Source organism: Dermacentor variabilis, chromosome 4, assembly GCF_050947875.1.
Source record: "Dermacentor variabilis isolate Ectoservices chromosome 4, ASM5094787v1, whole genome shotgun sequence".
Taxonomy (NCBI): domain Eukaryota; kingdom Metazoa; phylum Arthropoda; class Arachnida; order Ixodida; family Ixodidae; genus Dermacentor; species Dermacentor variabilis.
In genome coordinates, this window is record NC_134571.1 from 128388362 (window position 1) to 128408500 (window position 20139).

General features: G+C 44.6%; 2 protein-coding genes and 1 non-coding gene across 3 annotated transcripts in view; 2 read left to right on the top strand and 1 right to left on the bottom strand.

Moving 5' to 3' along the window:
- The first annotated feature begins 45 nt into the window (after nucleotides 1–45).
- On the top strand, nucleotides 46–117 carry TRNAA-CGC (transfer RNA alanine (anticodon CGC)). Its single transcript has one exon. It is a non-coding gene; the product is annotated as a tRNA-Ala (tRNA).
- A 547-nt stretch (nucleotides 118–664) lies between these two features.
- On the top strand, nucleotides 665–5715 carry PPP1R15 (Protein phosphatase 1 regulatory subunit 15). Its single transcript, XM_075690315.1, has 2 exons — nucleotides 665–1986; nucleotides 4493–5715. Exons 1-2 carry the CDS (start codon nucleotides 1129–1131, stop codon nucleotides 4694–4696), a joined length of 1062 nt encoding a protein of 353 aa, XP_075546430.1. The 5' UTR covers nucleotides 665–1128; the 3' UTR covers nucleotides 4697–5715.
- Nucleotides 5716–9743: 4028 nt separating this feature from the next.
- Nucleotides 9744–20139, bottom strand: part of LOC142579762 (lipase maturation factor 2-like) — a 54722-nt gene continuing 44326 nt past the window's right edge. Inside the window, exons 14-15 of the mRNA XM_075690313.1 lie at nucleotides 18603–18708; nucleotides 9744–11683 (exon numbers count right to left, since the gene is read on the bottom strand). Of these exons, the coding sequence (XP_075546428.1) occupies nucleotides 11534–11683; nucleotides 18603–18708 (256 nt within the window). The 3' untranslated portion in view covers nucleotides 9744–11533. The remainder of the gene's footprint in view (nucleotides 11684–18602; nucleotides 18709–20139) is intronic.

Below are 20139 nucleotides of genomic sequence, written 5' to 3' on the forward strand. Positions count from 1 at the left end.
ATTTGTAAAGAATTTAATGCACATTTTCGGACGCCAGCGTATCCTGGGGGTGTAGCTCAGTGGTAGAGCGTTCGCTTCGCATGTGAAAGGCCCCGGGTTCGAACCCCGGCACCTCCACATAGGATTTTTTTTTTTTTTTTTTTTTCGCATCGTAATCTTATGCTAACTCGGCTGAGACGCGAGAGAAATGCGACTAGAAGGTAGCATATACATGAGCAACGAGCAGCTAAATTCCAATAAAGGTTGTGTATCAGCCGGGGCTGATGCAATCCCCGATGACGTAGAATGGGCGTAACAAGTGCTGTAGTTAAAGATTACAGCAAAATAGTGTACGACTACACATCTCTACTTGCTACTGAATGACTAACAATGTGACTTTTCATCACTTAAGGTCTTTGTGAAGAACTATTTGCAACATCGGAGTCGCGGCCAATTTGCGTTGCATTACCTTTCTTTATTGGGGCCTTTCGACAACAAAAGTTACTATGGTTCAGGGCAGTACATCCCTGTGATAAGATTTCGCAAGCGCATCATATTGCAATATATTCAACAATCACATACAATGATGCGTGCGGTGGTCTATTCTTTTTTTCTCGCTTCGTGCACTTGGTAGGCGCGGAAGGTTTTCTGTGGGTTTTTTCTTCTGCCGGAAGCTTTTCCAGCTTTCCTCCTCGTCTTTTTCGTGACGTCGACAACGTTGATATGTGCACGGAGGGATCTGACGTAGGAAACACAGCCATTTTCATCTTCGACTTCAGCTGTGGGATATCGTGTAAGAAATGGTCTGCTGTAAAGTTGTCTTTGCTGCAAGTGTTTCTTTAGCGTTCGACAGTGATTACTACATTGTCAGCGGTTGTGACTGTGGCATGATTATCGCTGAGCGCGGCATTCGCACGGATCCTCGAATTCAAGGGGAAACCGCCCGTGGTAAGCCTTACCTTTATTCCATCGGCAAGCCCGTGAAGTTCGAACCATGGTCCAAGCGGCGGTCCACGTGTAGGAACCATGTCGCCCTTCTCACAGGCGAATGGTGATTCCGCAGCAGCCACTGGAAACACCGGACAGATTCCCGCAGAGCGAAAATTTTGAGTGACGCAGCTGACGCATCGCGTGCCGTCATTCCGTGCTATGAGCCAACCATGCCAAAAACGAGACATTAGCACGTGTGGCCTGGTCGCTGCGAAGAATGCCGTAAAGAATGGCCTCTTGAAACCTTTCAAGCGCGGCTACAGCTGTCCTGTTGTGGCCTGCAGCAACTCTGCGGAAGAATTACTGATCAGACGCTCAGCAAAAACTCGCGAAGATTGTAGTCGCAAGCGATCTGCCACCGACCGTAGTGGAACCGCGCAAGGACTGACAATGTGTATCGACAAGCGTCACGACGAACCCCGGGTCGGTTCTAGCCTCGAAAGTGTTGCGAACAACACCGAGATGCCGCCCAAACAGAACCACCACCGGCGTCGGCGGCGACGCGCGAGGCCTGTGCGCACGGCGTCGACAGCCGACGGCTCCGGTGCGGCCTTGCCGCCAAGCGCTGCTGGCATTTGCATTGCGAGGTCCCCCACCAAGAAAGACATCGTATTTCGCGTCGAAACGACGTCGACACGTCCAAGCAAAGTGGACCGAAAGAAAAAGCAGGTCAACGAGGCGCCGAAGGTGTCGTCTTCGCCGCCGTACGTCAACTCCGCCATCGCGTTCATTTTGGGAGGCAACGAAGACCTCAGCGACACTGACAGCGATTGGGACGAAGTGGACGACGGTGCCGGAGGAACGAGCGACTTTTCCGTTGACGTCTTGGTGATGCCGCTGCTGAACAGTTTACTTTCGGTGTCGGTGCTCTCCGACGCGTGTTCCAGTTTGCAGTGCCGAAACGGGGATCAAGTGGACGGTCGCCTGCCCGTGTCTCCGCTGGTGCAGGACGCCAACGAAAAGTGGAACCGAACGTATTACGGGGATGACGTCGACAGGCCGCCGCGAGCAGCAAAGGTGATGTGCCCGATAAGCGCTACTAGTACGGCCGCTCTAAAGCCGCCGCGAGAAGTTAAAGTGCGGTCACAGAGAAGGCCATCTTGATACGCGACCTCAGTGCAAGGGAATGAGCGAGCCCTTTTTGTGTTTGCGCATTTGCCCCCGATTGAAGGAGTCTGTTCCCGCCGGCATTACGTATGCGAGTAGCTAATGATTGCTTTATTTCTTTGGTCTTGGTAGCCGGCAGATAAGGGCTGGAAAGTTGCCACGCCGGTGTGATGTGGCGGCAGTAACAGCTGTTCATTTTGCTTACTCCCGAATCTCGTTCGTTAGTGTAAAAGCAACAGCACGTAGCATATTTATAACTTCACTGCTGTGCACTAAATAAATTCTCTATGTAATTCAGCCGCTGGAGCTTTGTAGACGACTTTAAAGCATTTTCTAGAGCTGTAAAAATGACCGAAAGTCGAGAAACGCAAAATGTTATGTTCTGCCGTTAAACCAGAGTTAGTAGCAATTCTGTATGTTAAACACGCGATTCAAGAACTTATAAGAGCTTGGAAAGGGTACTTTAGAACTACATGACAGAAATATGCTTGTGCGACAAGTGACTGGGGCTTCTGGGTGTCGTGATGTATTATGTCAGAATATCTGCACTTGCTTAGTGTTATCCACAAACTAAGAATTGTTGCCCATCTGTCAATGGCAAGCTTTGTTTTTCACTGGTGCACCTGCATTTGCAATCTTATTTATTTGACATTGTTTCTTAGTTGCTTACTTTGAATACATCATTTGTATTCTCACATAGCTTTTGTAGAAACTTGACATCGTGAAAAAAAAATTTATGGCCAGATTTTTGTCAAGTGTAGTAATAGCTAGTCTTCAACAAAGTCAGTACAGCACTGAACATTTTTTAGTGAAATTGAAGTGGGCAGTCAAAAGTGACATGTAGCTGCAGCATATCTGTCTGATTCATCCTGCATCGCTATAGCCCCTTGTAAGTGCCTATGTGCAGGAGTATTGCATTGTGTACAGCTTGTAATGGTTCCAAAGGCCCACACATTATCTACATTAGTGCCAAGATGTTATGAGAGTTAACTTTAGTGAAGCTGTTTCTGAAAAATGCCAACTATGCTTTGCTTATAGGTTGCATACAACACATTCCAGGCAAGTCACAGGTTGCTAGCTTTCTAGGCCTTGCCTTGAAAACATTTTCAAGGTAATTCAAGGCCCGAAAGTTGCAGACTCCTGGTTCTGAAATCGGAAATTTGTTGATGTATTAGCTCTCGGTGTCTGCATTTTTATTAATAACTAGTGTGACAGCAGGTGATGTTAGGCAGGCTGTGATGGCAATGGCTGCATCTAGTTCTGGGAGGCAGCACTGTGTTTCTACGACTACCTACGCATACCAATAGAAGAACTGAACATTAATGCAATAACTGAGCACAGGATAGCTGCTGCATGTTATGCAAAAGGCAGCAGCTTAAAGCAAATGATAGAAGACTCCTGTAGCACATCGAACAAGTATGTGTATTTACTCGATGGGGGTCATCTCTTGCTGTGATGCCATCACTCTGCATTTTTGCAACTTCCTTTTCTCTCTCCTTCTACGTTATTGCAAGTGCAATGTACCATTACAGGGACTTTCCCCAGAATCATACTTACCATGCATGCACTGCTCGGCCGCTCATGCATGGCCCTGTTTGACACTTTCTTTATTCCTTTTCCTTTCTTTTTTTTTCCAGTACACCTATAAATGTTAAAGGAAAACGAATCAGTGGTGACCTTGATCTTCAGTGTTCTTTTTCTTTTCATTCTAGAATGCAAATGTGCTGCCAAGCTGTTAGTTACAGCTTGTCTATGCAGTGATGTGCTCTTATTGGAACATTAAAATTGTTTTATGTTTATTTACTACTGCTTCATGTTTGTTTTATAAGTGGTGGGTTGCATTGTTCAGCAAAATGCTTATCATTGTTTGCATAGTTTTGAGGAGCTCTCGGTTGCCAAGAGGCAGCAAAACCAGTCTGCAGAAGCTGGCTTATTCAACAGTGCGGTGTGCGTGCAAAAAGTGGTGTTCCAATTCGGGCCAACAAAGAAGCCAAGTGCTTTGTTGAACATCCAGAACTCAAAAATTTAGTCTAATTGTGAAATTTGGGCAATGATAAAGCAGCTGTAAGTGCAGTATTATCATTTTAGAGCTGTTAATACAAAAGTTAGGTTACTGTAGGTATTACGATTGATAGAACGCTGTAGATTTGCGCTCCTCCATGTCTCTTTGGTTCCTCTTCACAACCAGTGTTCGTTTCGCCCCTGTTAGTGTCTTCCAGCTCATAGCGCAAGGAAAATGAATGCACACCAACTAGCCCAATTCGTTGCTCTTCTAAATGTATGGTATATAATGTAAAGTGAGTAACTACATAATGCCAATATTACTGAAAGAAAGGCCTGAGGCATGGCATTTTGGCGGGTATATCAACAGTTGGGCAGTTTTTCATTTTTCATTTTTTTTTTTTTTCTGTTGCAGGTCAACTTTCCTATGGGTGACAGGCTCATCGAGGTGCACAATGCGGATGACTTGGAACGCAAGGGGCCTTGGGAGCAAATTGCCTTAGACCGCCGTCGCTTCCAGTCCCGGATTGCCTCTACGGAAAGTGTGCTGGCACCTGTACTCTCTCCCGAGCATCGACAGAAGGTCTACCACGAGATCTACACATCAGCCACAAAGTGAACTGCTGCGTGCAACCTGCATATTCTTTGCACGGATTCAAAAATTCACTCGAGTCTGCAAACTCAGCAGGGGCTGTCAGCACCATTGACTGAGAGGAAGTCAGTGAACTTCCAGGGACTGTCAGCACCATTGACTGAGAGGAAGTTAGTGAACTTCCATGCAAGCCGACTGAACTTTTTCTGATGAATGCAGGGTTTTCTGTTGTTTAATTGTGCAGCTGTGGGAGCAGCTCACATTTGTAATGCCTAGTCCTCCAGCTTGCGCACTATCTTGAATGGCAATTTGCTCTTCATTTTGTTCCAAGTTAGCTATGATCTCAGCTGTGCATTGAGTTAATTGCTCGTGATGTGTAACATTGACAGGGGGATGGTCCGTTTTAGCACCATAACTCAATTGTAGTTTTCATTTTATGGTTTCTGTTATGCTAGATTGGCTCGCTGTTCTGGCGGGAAGGCACAGTACTGCCAAGAGCTTCCGTAGACCCAGCATCTGCTGCTAAATGTTCATTTGCCACAGTTAGGGCAGCTGTGTAGGTATTGCAAGGCAGGTGGTGAGGTAGCCTGTGGGGTCTGCAACAATGCAAATTTGACTGTCTTAAAGTATGTATGACTACTCTCGCAGTAATGAACCACTGAACGAACAAAGAACAAATAAGCTAGACTTTGCTGCACATTAAAATTAAGGTTATCCAAATATTTTCAGGAATTGACAGTATCTTCAGCTTATCAACAGATAATTTACCTTCGCAATGCATTCCACAGCATGCTCAAGTCTGCTCAAGTCTGCCCAAGTCTGTTTTTTCACTAAACTCGAGAAAATATATTCCCAGGAATGCGCACATGTGTAAAGAACAGAACTCCCTGTAAAAGAAAAGAAATCACAATTTATGCTGTAGCGAGGTCTCATTCATATTTGACAATGCACCGAAAAGTGCTGTGATGTGCTCAATGCTTATGCTGTTGTCCCTTGTACTGTTTTTCTGATGTTTAAGAGATATTAAAAATTAAATTTTGTTTTGATGTGGTGTAGTTTTGTGTTTTCCTGTTTTTGTATTGCTGTTAAAACACTGAAGTGGAAGCTCTCTTGCACAGCACTAATTCACCCATAAAGGCACAAAGAGAAGCTTTATTGCAAAAAAGTAAGAAATTTTGAGCTGACCTGCTGTGTTAATATGGTCCTGTGCTGCTGAGCGCAAGGTCATAGGTTTGATCCCAGCCCTGGTGGCTGCATTCAGATGGGAGAAAAATGCAAAAGATGTTCGTCCACAGTGATCATGGTGCTCATTTGAGCGTCGGGTGGTTAATCCGAAGTCCCCCACTACAGCGTGCCTCGCAATTGGATCACGGATTTGGCAAGCAAGTAAAATAATTTTCATGCTAATGACAGCGTAGTATCTTAAATTACATTGTTCAATTGCTCCTCTAGTCTCCTAGTAACATGCCAGCCACATTGGATTTCTGGCAAGTCAGATGCAGCTGATGGACTTTGGCAGCCTTGAACTTTCTTGCTTGTTTCACTTGGCAACTGCCTTCACACCCAAATCCCTGCTTTTCCTCTAAGTTTATCCAAAGTCACGAATACTGTATTCTTGCTCTCACATTTACGAATCGACAAGATAAACTCTGCATGTGAAAATAGATTGCTACACTGTCTCCATGGTACTAGTCTGCCGCATATATTCACTATGTGGTCCGGGACCGCATTCTGGACAGCCACACTTTTGTGGATGTGATGTCTAATCTGATGCCTTAACAGAGCAACTGGCATTCATGCCTCATTGCATAGCATCAAAATTCACTAAAGGGGTGTCTACCACTATAAACCTGTAATATTCAGTGAATTTATCATTTATGGAAAATTCAGCGCGAAAACTGTTTGCTCCAGTTGCTTTGAATCAGGAAAATTGGTAACCTGGAAACATTCCTTCTGGTGTGCCAGAAGGAAGCAAAGTTTTTAAATGAAAAAAAAAAAAAATCAAATTATGGGGTTTTACGTGCCAAAACAACTTTCTGATTACGAGGGATGCTGTAGTGGAGGACTCCGGAAATTTCGACCACCTGGATTTCTTTAATGTGCACCTAAATCTAAGTACACTGGTGTTTTCGTATTTCACCCCCATCGGAATGTGGCCGCCGTGCCGGGATTCAATCCCACGACCTCGTGCTCAGCAGCCCAACACCATAGCCACTGAGCAACCATGGCGGGTGAAGTTTTTAACTGAACCTAGCAATCTGTAACTAACGGTGTCTTTTGCCGATTTTGTGAGGGAGCCTGGCAAAGGGGTTGGAATACCATGAAACATGATTCGGTCAGATCTGGTAGAACAGTCCACCTGATTTACAGCTTGCTGCTAGTAGTAGCTAAAGATTATGGGCTGGCATAGTGACTTGGTAAGCTATAAACAATCCTTTATTTTGCTCTTTCACTTGAACTTCAAATGTCGTAGACTGACAGGAAAATTTAATAGAAACAGTGGGGGGAAAAGATGGAAAAATCGGAGAACTTGAAAATTGCGATGTAGTGGATGCCCTGTCCAAAACGCAGCACAAGGAGACCTCAATGACCTTGATGTCATGGTCTGGTCACAATAGCTAATTTCAAGCTTCTGGGCGGAGTACCTAAGCAGCACAGACTGAGCAGGAGAATGCTACAGAATGAGCTGCGACTAGTCGGCTAGCCCTGCTTTCTGTTCAAGAGCAGTTGTCTGCCAGCCAAACAAAAACGTGCCTGCTTCTCTTTTGACTACCTCCCATATTTGCAACTCTGTTGGATGTTCATGCCAAGATGCGTGATGCTTGAAGATGCTTGTCAAGCAGCTTTTATGTGGTGGCAGCATTGCAAATCAAAATTTTTTGGACACTGGAATATGCATGGAAATCGCTTTTTACTGACACAATGCATTACATCAAAGCTATGTGCTATTGATAAGCTGTTGACAGATATTGACATTGGCAGCAATGTGCTGCCAATGCCCTGTGATGTCAGAAATGTAATGGCTGTATGGCAGCACATTGCTGCTTTGTACTTGCGCAAACCTTTCTCTGTCAAGTAGAGTTCTATCAATAGCGATTTTTCCTAATTGAATCAAATATTCTTGAAAAATAACTCGTTTCATACATGAGTTATTGAATACCACATATATTCTCATTTCGAACAAAATGGGATATATAAAGGTCTTGTGGCATTCATATTGTAAAAAAAATTTAGATTACTTTATACATGTTATGCCATTCGTGACAACACGCACAGTAAACTGAGGAGCTATGAATGAGAAACAACTGAAAGGTTATCATATCTGGTGCACTGTGACAATGACTGAAATGAAACAAAGAAACTGCATTGTCAGGTGCATGTACAGTGTTGCATTACAGCACCGCACACGAGTTTAAAGGATGCAAATGTGGTGAGGTATTGAACAAAGAAGGTGTTTTAACTCGATCAAGATGCCATTTATAAGCTGTATACAGAGAAGGAATGGTTATCTGAATGGCTGGAAATTAGTGAGAGGTTGTTTGCTTGATGTGTTTGTGTAGAAACTGGTCCTCTGTGCAACAATTGCAGCTCTCCTGTACCAAAAGTATTTGGAACACTCACCATTTGCATCAGTCCCTTTTTTTCTGCACTGTTAACAACTGTTTTATGCCTTATATTCAAGAAAAAAAAAACAATATGTGGCAATATCGAATAATTAATCCTTGAATCAAATACAAATCAAATTGCAAGGGCTATTTGATTCGTATTTGAACATTCACGTACCCCTACAAATGGATTCTATTTCTTACACTAATCTCTCACTGAACTGCATCAATAAATCTTAATCTGCACAATTTTGAGAGGCATTATGATAAGTTGGTTGCTTTAACCGTGGTCGTAAGCACAGTTGTGTAGAAGTACGTTACAAAAATCACTCTAAACAGCAACTACGTACACATTCTTGTGCCAAGAGTCTTTACTCTTCTGTAATACACAAGACGTTATTTAATCTCAGCCCTGCTTACAGATGTACAACTTAAAAAAGAGATTGGCAGACTTTAGCAATACGTCCAGGATTGAACTCATTTACAGTGACAGCAGTAAACGAGTCCTTGCAGCGGGCACTGCCATCTTGCTCGCTTGCTCTCTGGCGTGGCTGGCACAAATGACGCCTTAGAAAGACCAACATGTTGTGGCACAATCCACCAAGCACTGGAGCTGTGTGCCAAGAAAATGCCCTGGGCCAAGGGCATTGTGTTCCGATAAAAAAAAAAAAGTTTTATTGCGATAGCAATTATGCAGATTAAATGACAAAGCGAAGTGGATGAACCATCAATGCTCCACTCAATAAGCTCAGTAGTGGAATCGTGAGGCTCGCGTCATGCCACTTGCAGCAGGGAACGCCGGCTCATTTGGGCTATCGCCTATTAAATGTGTGCAGTACACTTTCAACGTTACTATACCACTCTCGCTGTGAAATAGACAGGTGAAGATGCTTATTGCAATAAAACTTGCAATGATAGCTGTGAATGCGACGACCTTCGAGAGAAATTGGTGGTACTGGAAAAGGAAAACGGTGCGTGCTGGCACATTCACATGACGCAGGTGGGTGAGTACTACGGGGAAGCTGCCATGGCGGGTGCCTACTGCTCTCAATCGCACATGCCTCGTGTCTTTTCTTGTCCACGTGGGATCTAGTGGCCGGAAAACATCATACGATCGTAGTTTGGCGAAGAACTGAACGTTGGTGCCAAAAAATAGTTTTTATCCGGGACTGTATTAACCAGTAAAAAAGAAGCGCAACTGTATCTGGTCATTTTTTGTGACCTTGATCGTGAACGTTGGCACCGGGGAATGGCACAAACGGGGTCTTATCAACAAAGTTCTACAGTATTTGTCTTTGCATCACCAATAAACATTGTTGGAAGTCAGCACCGTGTGTGCATGTCTTTCTGCATAGCCATCTGCATTGTGCTTGTTTTGCCATGAATTACCAACTTTCCCAAGCCTCTATTGTTGACTGCGTATATGTAGCTTTGCAACTTCTTGCAGAAAGTAATCTGAAAGCACAGCATTCTTCTTTTCCTGTGAATATTTTTTATTTGCTTACAAAAACAGTACAAAATGAAAATACAATATAGTGTATGTTGCTGAATAATAGGGAGTCTGAACCTGCAGTGATGAGTACATGTAAACATTTACCAACTGATCATGATACATTAACAAGATCTTATGGTATTGAGACTAGGCTAATGAGATTATGCGACTAGTTATGGCGCCTTGTAGTGAAGGTAACAGCCATGATCACGTCTTTCTATTTCTCATCACAAGGTAGAAAAAGCATGCAATCAAACTTCTAAACTGCACAAGAAGTGCTCTGATAAGTAGCAGCCTGTTACAGATGTTAATGATAAATGCACAAAGTGGCCGAATTGTACTGTATTTGATACTAGTGCTAATACTATGTGCAGCAGCTGCAGAGTAGTGTTCCCTTTACAAATGGTACAACAATTACACAGCCTTGTGCTCTTACAATGAAGCCAAGCGAACAGTATTCAAATAACCAGGTTTGTAGCAACGGAACGCCGAATAGGGGTGGTTGTATGTTTGGATGTACCGTATTAACACGCAATGTGTGTTGCAGATTTAAGCTGAAAGTTCATAATTATGTGAAGCGTTAAGAAGCCTCTTTTATGTCATTCTCTTTCAGTGCAAGCCATCGTGCCTGTGTTTAACATGTTGCTTCCCTTCTCTCCCTGAGGCAGCACATGGTATCTCCTAACTTCGACCTGTCCTACAAGACTTAGGTTATTCTGCCCGTGCTACATATGTAGCATTCCTAAGTTTTGAAATACTTGCCCTTCACTTCATGGCGATTTATTACACTCCACAAACACTTAAGTTAGTTGCAGACACCGTCATCTTTCTCTGCACTATTCGGCTGCAACCAGAGGCCGTCCCTCCACGTCACAGAACAAGTGCTGGTATCACTTTGCATGCTCTCGAAGTAAGCCAGACACTGGCCTTTCAGTCGAGACATCACACCTTTGCATCCTCTTTTATATGGCACCAGAGAAACAAGCACGTCAGATCCCTATTGCTTTCACTTCGTGGGGTTTAAAACTTGCATCACAAATGCAGTGCCTCGTGGCCTTTGGAAACAGCAATAACGCAAAGGCCTAACACTCGCACCATGATCACATACAAAGCTTCATGGCTTGGCAAACAAAATCACACACGAAAATCCTCATGAGAGGTACTGAAATCTTGACCCCCATATTTATCGACCACCACAACTTTCTCAACATAGTACTCTCCTTTTTAGGGGTAAACGCTTGTTCTTGTAGAGGCTGTCTTGACAGATTAATGCCACATAACAAATACTGCTTCAGTTAGCAGTTAGCACGTTAGCAGTTAGCATGCGAAATGATACAACACAAGTTATGACTACTTTAACAAAAGCAGGTGGCCACAGTAGTTTTGCAAGGGAAGTTATCTAATGTACATTGCAAGTCATCATTAAACAGCTTATGCTCAATTAGCTGAATAATTTTGTAGACAAAACAAATGGAGGATCGCAGCCACTGGTGAAGTTCGAAACTACAATGCATAATTGGAAAAATTTGGGCATTCTGTTAGGCCACACATAAATCTGAATATATGGACAGGCAGGAGCTCTGGACAGTGTAGAAAAGCTGCCAAAACCTCACCAGTTCCAACACACATGATAACCAGTACTTTACATGATGTGCAAATGTTAAAACACTCAAGAAGACGTGGTTTCCCCGTGCACACATCTGCCAAACTCTTGCGCCTTTCACAAAGTGTAGGCTATACTGAAATTCACATTTTGGGCAGGTCGGGTCAAAACATGCCTCGGACAGCGTTGAGCACCAACGACGTAGAGATGAGCGACCAGATGTACAATGTTGGCGACATCTTCTCTGCAAACTTCCTCGAGTGCTTGAGGATATATATAAGGAACTTGTTCGTGGACCTTGTTTTAGGTGCGTCCTGCAAAAGAGAAACAACTCATCTGCTAAGACAGTTCTATTTGTGAACTACCTTTGGAGACTTTTGTAGCTCAACATACATTAAAACTAGAGAGTCCGATGAGTTGGTATGGCAAGACAAGTGGAAGAATGCATAGAGAAAGAAAAAGGCACTTGACCAGAGCATAGTCCACAAGATATTAAAATGACAAGCTAAATTATTTGCTCTTTTTCTTCATCTTCAATGTGTGCCCATCTGTTCAAGCTCCAAGTTGATGCAATGCCAAAGTATGCTGCACTCAAGAAGTTCAACTAGTGTTTGTGCTCGACTTAGCAAAGTGCCCATGCATCAACATCAACTTCAATAGGGAGTACAGATCGTCGGAAGGATTAGTAAATCTAACACTTGGTAGGGAAAGCACGTACCACAGCACAGACAATGCAATGAGCCTTTAAACAGTCTACCAGCCTTATGTGCGACCCTTCGAATAGTATGGTGCAGATCACTGTTACAGGGAACACATCAATTCATGGCTTACACTTTGTAGAGAAGAACCCTATCCTATATTCCACAAAATGTTTGCTGCAAATCTGGCACTTCTCAACTTGCTACAGCACCCACATGTCTGCTTTGAAAGGCCCCCGAACTACCTTTGACATTTTGAACACATTTTAAATAAACATACATTGGTGTATAGAATAGTGTGACAATAATTTTTGGCAAACATGGCAGCACTATAGACCAGCCACAAATTCAAGAAAAAAATCCTGTGCTCCTTGCAAGCGATAAAGTGCGGCAGCCATGTAGACATTCATCAAATGCCGTTAACACCACTTCGAAAAATTATTGCAGCTGTATGTTTATTATAGACTGGTGCAGCTGGCACTACCTAAAATTTTTTTTTCTAAATTAGTGTGGTTTAGGGGCCCTTTAAGTGTATGATGGACAGTGAAGCTGAATTGCTGGTAAGCATACATGATCTGCCAAGAATAACATCACAAAAAGAGAGAGAGAGAGAGAGAGATTACAGTATCGCAGTTTATGCCTGTGCACAACACCCAGTCAATATGTGCCCGATACAACTGATGAGAACGTGTAGATTCACTTTTTGTTATAAAGATTGCACACTGTACCACTTGCAATAGACCAGGCTAAGCACACTCAGTGAAAAAAAACCTTTATTGAAAGTGTATTCAACAGGAACTTAGTGAAAGAAATTGCTAACCTTCTTCTGCACACTTCATCTAATGAAATGTTCCACTGTAGGTGACCATGTTGCATATTGTGAGGGTAATGCCCTAACTGATGTGAAACACAAGAGAGACACAGTACGACGGACAGCACTTTGTCCATCGCTCAACATATGAACCAGTACCAGCTCGCCCGGTTCACTATTCTCATGGCGTCCAGGTGCACGGCATGTTCCTTGATGAAACTGGGAGAGATGTAAAGTCAAACTGTGGAGCATCAAATGCCGATAGTGCCTCCTTAGTCTTCAAATTTCTTTCTACGTCTGCAGGCTCTTCATCACTGCTGATTTTGTCAAACTTCACCTGATTCATGTCAGTGGTGGCTTCTATGATGTCGCTGGTCACCAGTTCCATGATCATCATGGAGGTACGGGAAAAGAGGGGGAAAATGATGGTACCTAAGCTGCTGCAGAGTCCAGACCTTCCCGTATAGGCTTTGTTGTGGTGTGACCGGTGCTCCCTATGCGCAGCAAAACTCAATGGTAGTTACAAAGGGCAGTAGCAGTGATACCATGTGAGCAAATAAGCCAGCAGAGATGCATAAATTGCTGCATTGTAGAGGAACATCCGTAGTGATATGTGCTGTAGAGGCATCTACAATACAGTCGAGCACCCATATAACCCACATATAACAATATCCAAGCATAAAAAAAAATCCGTGTTTATAACTGGTAATTGTTATTATAATCGGGTTCCACAAAGCGAGAAAAAGGAGGAGGACAGTACAGATGTCCTATAACGGTGGGATGGCTGGTGCCCCTCTCCTCCACCTCCCTCCTTTGGGCTGTGGATTGCGTTCACTCATTTAACTCGATAAGTGGCCCTTGCTACAGGCGTGATGCGGACACATAGCGTTCCCTACTACGCTTCATTGATTATAGCAGCCAGCCGGTGCGCTTTTATCGCATGCGACAAACAGGGGGCGGGTTTTTGATAGCTGTAAGGCATCCAAAAATTCCAGTGGTGCAGCTGCACAGAAAATTAATTTTTGCTCTAGCTTGTTAAAGAATGTCACTGCTATAACAAATACAAAGAGGGGTCATGGATGGCACGCAGTGTGCAAACTCCACCAAGGCACTGCTTTGGTGGCCCCCAAAAGGGGCCTTCAAAAAGAAAAAAAAAAAGAGTAGATTGCCAATGCAGTCTCTCAGCTTGAGAAATGCAGCAGAATTAAGAAATGCTGGGGTGAGAACATGCAAGCATCTTGATTTCCGAACGTTTGCTTGCGCTCTGATGATTTGCCGGGTGCCATGCTTTCGTCAGCGGGGCAGGAGCGCCACACGCCTTGTGAATCACAACAGGGCAAGTAAACATTCGGAAAGCAAGATGCTTGCGCGATCTCTCCACCTACACTTCTTACTTAATTGAACAAAAAAAGCCCATGTCCGTCAGCTTTGTCTGCTTTCCGCCAACCTTGCCGACATCCTTCTCCAGGGCACCCAGATGCTCCGCCTGGTGCAGTGGAAGGCCTCTTGCCAAGACAAAGCCCCAGAGGGACTGGATCATCCACAGGACCTCCTGCGAGGACAATGTTGGGGCAGCCTGCCCAGCAACGTTGTCGCTGCTAGGGCCTTTGCTATGATTGCTGCATTGGCAAGTTCTTCCAGAGTTTCCAATACGTCGTCCACATGTAGAAACCCACAGAGTTCCAATGCATCCTCGACTGTGGACCAGACTTCCTACATCACTTTGTTGGCGGGAGCTTTGCAGGCTTCATCCATGTCACTGCTGCCTCCAAACAAAGCCTTCTTTCCTGAAACAGTTCTTCGCTGCAGAACCACAGACTTCGGACCACGCTGCAAAAATGAACTGTACGACCATAAATAGACTGATCTTTAAGTCTGGCTGCTCCTGGCTTGACTGCGTGGCCATGTCCATCACAAGCACTAACTTGTTAAGATGTGGAGACAGTACATCACATTGAAATTGGCGATTGCGCCAGTGTCCATGTGCTGCAGGCCTGCCACGGTGTTGGCAGGAATAAAACTTTCACACTTGAGAGCTTCGGTATCGAGTGATAAACACAGCAATAATCGAGGATGAGAGCCACCTTCCCCTCCGCTTGCTTGATACGTTCATTGAACTTTACGATCCACTTGCGAAAAAGTTCCAGTCATCCACGCTTTTTGGCTGTGGCGGTAGTGTACTGGGACCCTGGCAGCACCACAGAAGCAGCGGGGATTTTTTTACTATCCAATGAGAAATGGGGGCACTTATCGCTTCCATCCAATCTGGCGCACAAAAATACAGTGACGTGCAGTTTGCTGTTCTTGCTGCCCTTACATGTGTCTAGTTTCAGTGGATATGTCTTTGATAGCAACATCTGAAATAAAAGTGCTGTTTTGTCTCTATTCAACAACATTCAACATTGCACTTATAAAAGGATACTTAAACATATGGCACATTTGTTCGCCTTTAAACTGCCCGACTGGCCTAGTGTTCTGGGCATAGAGACATGCTATGCGAGGCCTTTTTTGCTATCATCTATTTCATTTGTCTACAGTCGATCCCGGATATATCGAACCCTGATATATCGAATTGATGCCTATATCCTACAGTTGAAAAATCCCCTTGGTAAATCCCATGCAAAATTATAGCGCTACTGTTCGCGTATACAGAACTCCCGTGCACCAGCATATCTACGTATCGAACTCTGTGCTGAGCTGCGCCCCGGCAAGTGCACTTCTCCCACCACACCCCACCTCTGCAAGTGCGCTTCTCCCACCGCATCACACCCCCAGCAAGTGCGCTTCTCACGATGCTCTCGCGATGTTCCCGCGATCTCACGCGCGCCGCCCCGCACTCTGAGAAAGGGGCGTGTGGGTAAAAGGCACGTGACGAGGAGCAATTGGAGTGTGATTGGGTGTGAAAGGGAAGTGGGAGGGAGAAACCACGCTGACTGCAGGCGCCCGTTTCCCATGTTTTGGTTGGCTGACACCGCTGGCGCAGCGAGACGAACGAGGTCAGTGCAACTTGGGCTTGTGGTGGTGCGGAGACGCGGAGCGGTGCATCTTTCGATTCGCTTTGTTCCTTTTATTCACGAGGCCAACGCGAAGGCTTGAGACTCGTGTGGTGCAGTGCGTTTTTCTTTCCGCTTTTGGCACGTGTTCCGGAGCCATGGCCACGAAAAAATGCAAGAATATGGATTTTTCAACAAAGGCGGACATAATTCGATGGGTGGAGGATGGCGAGAAAAAGTTGTTGGTCGCCGAGGCGTAGACTCAAGTAGCGACAAAGGTTCCGACGAAGAGGACCAACCACCATGCACTGCAGCTGAACTTGCATTAGCTTTCAGCAACATTCGCCGCTGTTGTGGCACAATGGATGGAGCTGGCCTTTCTCATTTGGACACTGTCAACAAGGTTGAGGACAGCTTAATGAACTTGATGGTGCAGAAGAAAAAGCAAGCAAAGGTCACAGATTTTTTCCTTCCGAAATAAAGTGCTCTGGTCATCGCGCTGTGTGTTTTTTTTTTCGCCTTGGAGGCACAGATCGATAAGTTCCTGTTAGTCACGTCATCGGGAAACTGCCTTGAGATGTGTGGAGTTGTTAGAGAAGCTTTTGACATGCATATTTTATATTTCGAATTATCGATATATCGAACTATTTCGCGATCCCCTTCGAGTTCGATATATCCGGGATCGACTGTATGACAGGAGAAAGCATACTAGAGCCAACAACTGCGATGAAAAGTGTTTGGGGCTTCTACAGGGGAGACACACATTCCTGCATTTGCTAGAGCAATAGACATATGGCAGGGAAAAGCCATCCAGATTCCAAAGTTGTTCCAAGCACTGCACTAGCCACGATGTATCATAAACACTTTTGTAATGAGGTTGTCATTTTTGTCACAGCTCTGCAAGTTTGAACATGCTCCCTCAGTTCAGTTCTGTTGAAGCCACAGTAAAGAAAATAGTGGCTGTCCCACATATTCATAGAAGGATAACGGCACAAAGTAAATGTATTTACAGTGTGATAATGTGCTTATCGAGGACTCTGTGCACAGTGCAAAAGGAAGTGTTTTGTTGCAAGCGAATTTCTCTCAATTCATCCAGAATTTCAAGGAAGGAAGCAAAAAAAAAAGTCAGCCACGAATAAGCTGGACCTGTGGCCGTCCAAAATCCATGACATTGGACATGCACATGACCTGACTCTGTTGGATTGTGCTGGTTGGCACATGGGATAAAGTAATACTGAAAAGCTGGGTGCTTATGTTGAAAGCAGCTCTAGTTGTCTTTTCTGAAATTCAAAATAAGTTGTAAAGTGAGAGTGAAGATAAAACTTTTAACCAATGTAGTAAATTCCCTCGTTGCAACATGTTACACAAAGTAGCGTGTAGAAGAGTTCTGTAATGTCATTGCATCAGCAAGAAACAGCCAAACACAGTCCATGCTTGTTAGAACGGACCCGCGTACAACAGACCTTCGCATATAATGGACCATATTTTAGTCTTAGTTTGTTCTACCTATTTTATTAATGCAACGAAGTTCGCTTATAACAGACCGTGCTACAAGGGACTATCTGCTACAGCAGACGAAATTAGCAGCAATTTTTTTCAAAATTGGGCGTACAAAACATACTTTTGTCGTGTCGACACATGCTAACGGCTGACTTGCGAGGGTCAGCCGACGATCTTGGCTCAATATCATGCACGCGAGGGAGCCTATCGCGTGTGAGGCACGGGGGGCGAGGGCGAGGGAGGTTCTATTCCGGTGGCTGCTACTTATGGCGTGGCTGCCGTATCTTGAAAGCGACCTGCGGTCTGGACAAAGTGCGAGCCCCGCGGGCCACATTTTCAAAGCGATCTGCGATGTAGGCAAAGTGCGCGCCCCCCAATCCACACTTTCAAAGATATCTGCGATGTGGACAAAGTGCGAGCCCCGTGGGCCACATCCTCAAAGCGATCTGCGATGTTAAAAAAGTGCGCGCCCCGCGAACCACACCTTTAAAGATATCTGCAATGTGGACAAAGTGCACGCCCGCGCGGACCTCATCTTCAAAGCGATCTGCGATGTGGGCAAAGTGCGCACCCCACAACTCACACCTTTAAAGATATCTGCGATGTGGACAAAGCGCGCGCCCCATGGCCCACACCTTTTAAGATATCTGAGATGTGGACAAAGTGTGTGACCCACACCTTCCAAGATATTTGCGATGTGGACAAAGCGCGCAACCGCGCGGGCCTTATTTTCAAAACGATCTGCGATGTGGACAAAGTGTGTGCCCCACGACCCACAACTTCAAAGATATCTGCGATGTGGACAAAGTGCGTGCACGCTGCACGCGTGGGCCTCATCTTCAAAGCGATCTGTGATGTGGGCAAAGTGCGCCGAGTGCCGGTAGCTCCCCATGCGCTATGCTTTCGATGTTTAGTTTGCGTTGAAGAGAGAGACAGCAAGAAGGTCAATTCGCTCGCTGCTGCTGCCGCACTTATCTTGCTTAAGTTGCTATCTCAATCGATGCTTTGTCTTTCGGGCAAAACTGCGACTTTTTTGTTTGTTTTTTACTTTGGACGTTTGTCACTGACTCTTTGCAATAAAATTGTTAGACACTGCAACGAAAGTTTTGGAAGTGAGGCGTTTCGGATATTACGGACTTCAGATAAAATGGATGTTTCTTGTGGTATTATCAGGGTTCGTTGTAACAAGAGTTGACTGTATACCAACAAAAGCTCGCCACTTTTCACTCACCATGGGAATCCCATGCTCTTGAAGGAATTCCCTGAGGAAAGGCTGCTTCTTGTGGACTGGGGGCAGATATTCCTTGGGACTGCCACGGTACCACCAGGCACGCCCACTTTAGTGGAAAATGTGGCAATCAGTACGAGAGCCAAAGCAGCTGCTTAGCAAAAATAAGTTATGTTGGCACACAATCAACACATCAAGGTCACCTAAAGCAGAGCTAGCAGATATTAATTTCATATAGAAGTAATGCAAAGACTAAAAGTGGCACAAGAAAATCAAGGCTATAGATGGTCATCCCACAAAAGTGGCTCTCATTTAAACACATTTTGCCAGCCTAAAATGAGGGTTCTAAGCTGGGCTAGTTTGTTCACATTCAAGATGGCAACAGTGTAGATGACGGGACAAGTGACTCTGGATAGGACAGATGTGCTTTCCCATTAGTGCATTTGTCTTGTCCATATCACTTGCCCCACCACCTGCATTGTCCACCCATGTTGGGCCTAAAATAAATTTGTTCTTGAATAAGTTCACACAGTTCGCTCTGAATTTTCCCGAACAGTACATGGGAGCACACACTGACCTAATATTCTGTGTACATTTTCCTTCTGCAGCTTGAAAGAATTTACTGTCTGAAGTCTGCAGTGATCAAATGCTTCAAACAATAATTACAGGCACAAAAATCGGTTGGCGTGGTATCTCAAGCACTTCAATGTATGACCCGTTAAGTGCCGGATAAACCGGAATAAAGGTCGAGTGGGTATGTAGGTCGACCCCTTACCTTGATGCGAAAAGAAAGAGAGAGAGAGAACAAAAAAATATCGCTGAAATGCATTTATTTTCACGACGACGCTGCAAAGTTTCAGAGAACTGACTGCATGGTCACTGGTAGCGAGCCTGCACGGAGCTGCATGCCCAAAGTCCTCAAGTGTGTCCACAAGCTGTGTACGCACTACACGACACCTATGAAATAACATTTTATGTGGGTTACATGCCAACAGCTTTTTTATTTTTGCCGGCCAACATTGCCTGATTTTTTTAGGAACTGCAAACTGGAGCTGAGCAGTCATGTTGCCATTCACTTTGGCGAAGTCCACAACCTTTAACGCTGCTAAAAAAATCTCTCTGCTTGTCGCTGCTGTGCACTTACGAGACAAAAACAATCACAAATGAGGTAGATCGAAAACATGTGCACACACGAAGAAACAGTGACAAGAAAAAAGAAAGCGACCACATTTGGATAGCGATACGGTTTTAGCAATGTGTTTGCCTACATGTATGCCGTAGGCTGCCTGACGACAACCCACGCTCTGCTAAAGACCACTACATAAGACAAGGGGTGACCTTAGCCTGCTCTTTTCAATACCTTGACTTATATTCCAATTTATACGGTACGCAGGTTTCTTTTCAAATGGCTAGACAGCTGATGAGGCCAGCTCACAGTTCACCATTTTAACTAGCTGCAAACATTCACTGCAAGCAATTTAGAGTGCACATGAGCATTACATGCACAAAGGCATATGATTTCGCTTGCTCAACAGTGCCT

Excerpts from the sequence above, each read along its gene's own strand:
- PPP1R15 (XM_075690315.1), top strand. The coding sequence starts at position 1,129 with ATGAGCCAACCATGCCAAAAACGAGACATTAGCACGTGTGGCCTGGTC. Across the intron at positions 1,987-4,492 it reads GGCCGCCGCGAGCAGCAAAG|GTCAACTTTCCTATGGGTGA; the intron begins GTGATGTGCCCG and ends TTTCTGTTGCAG.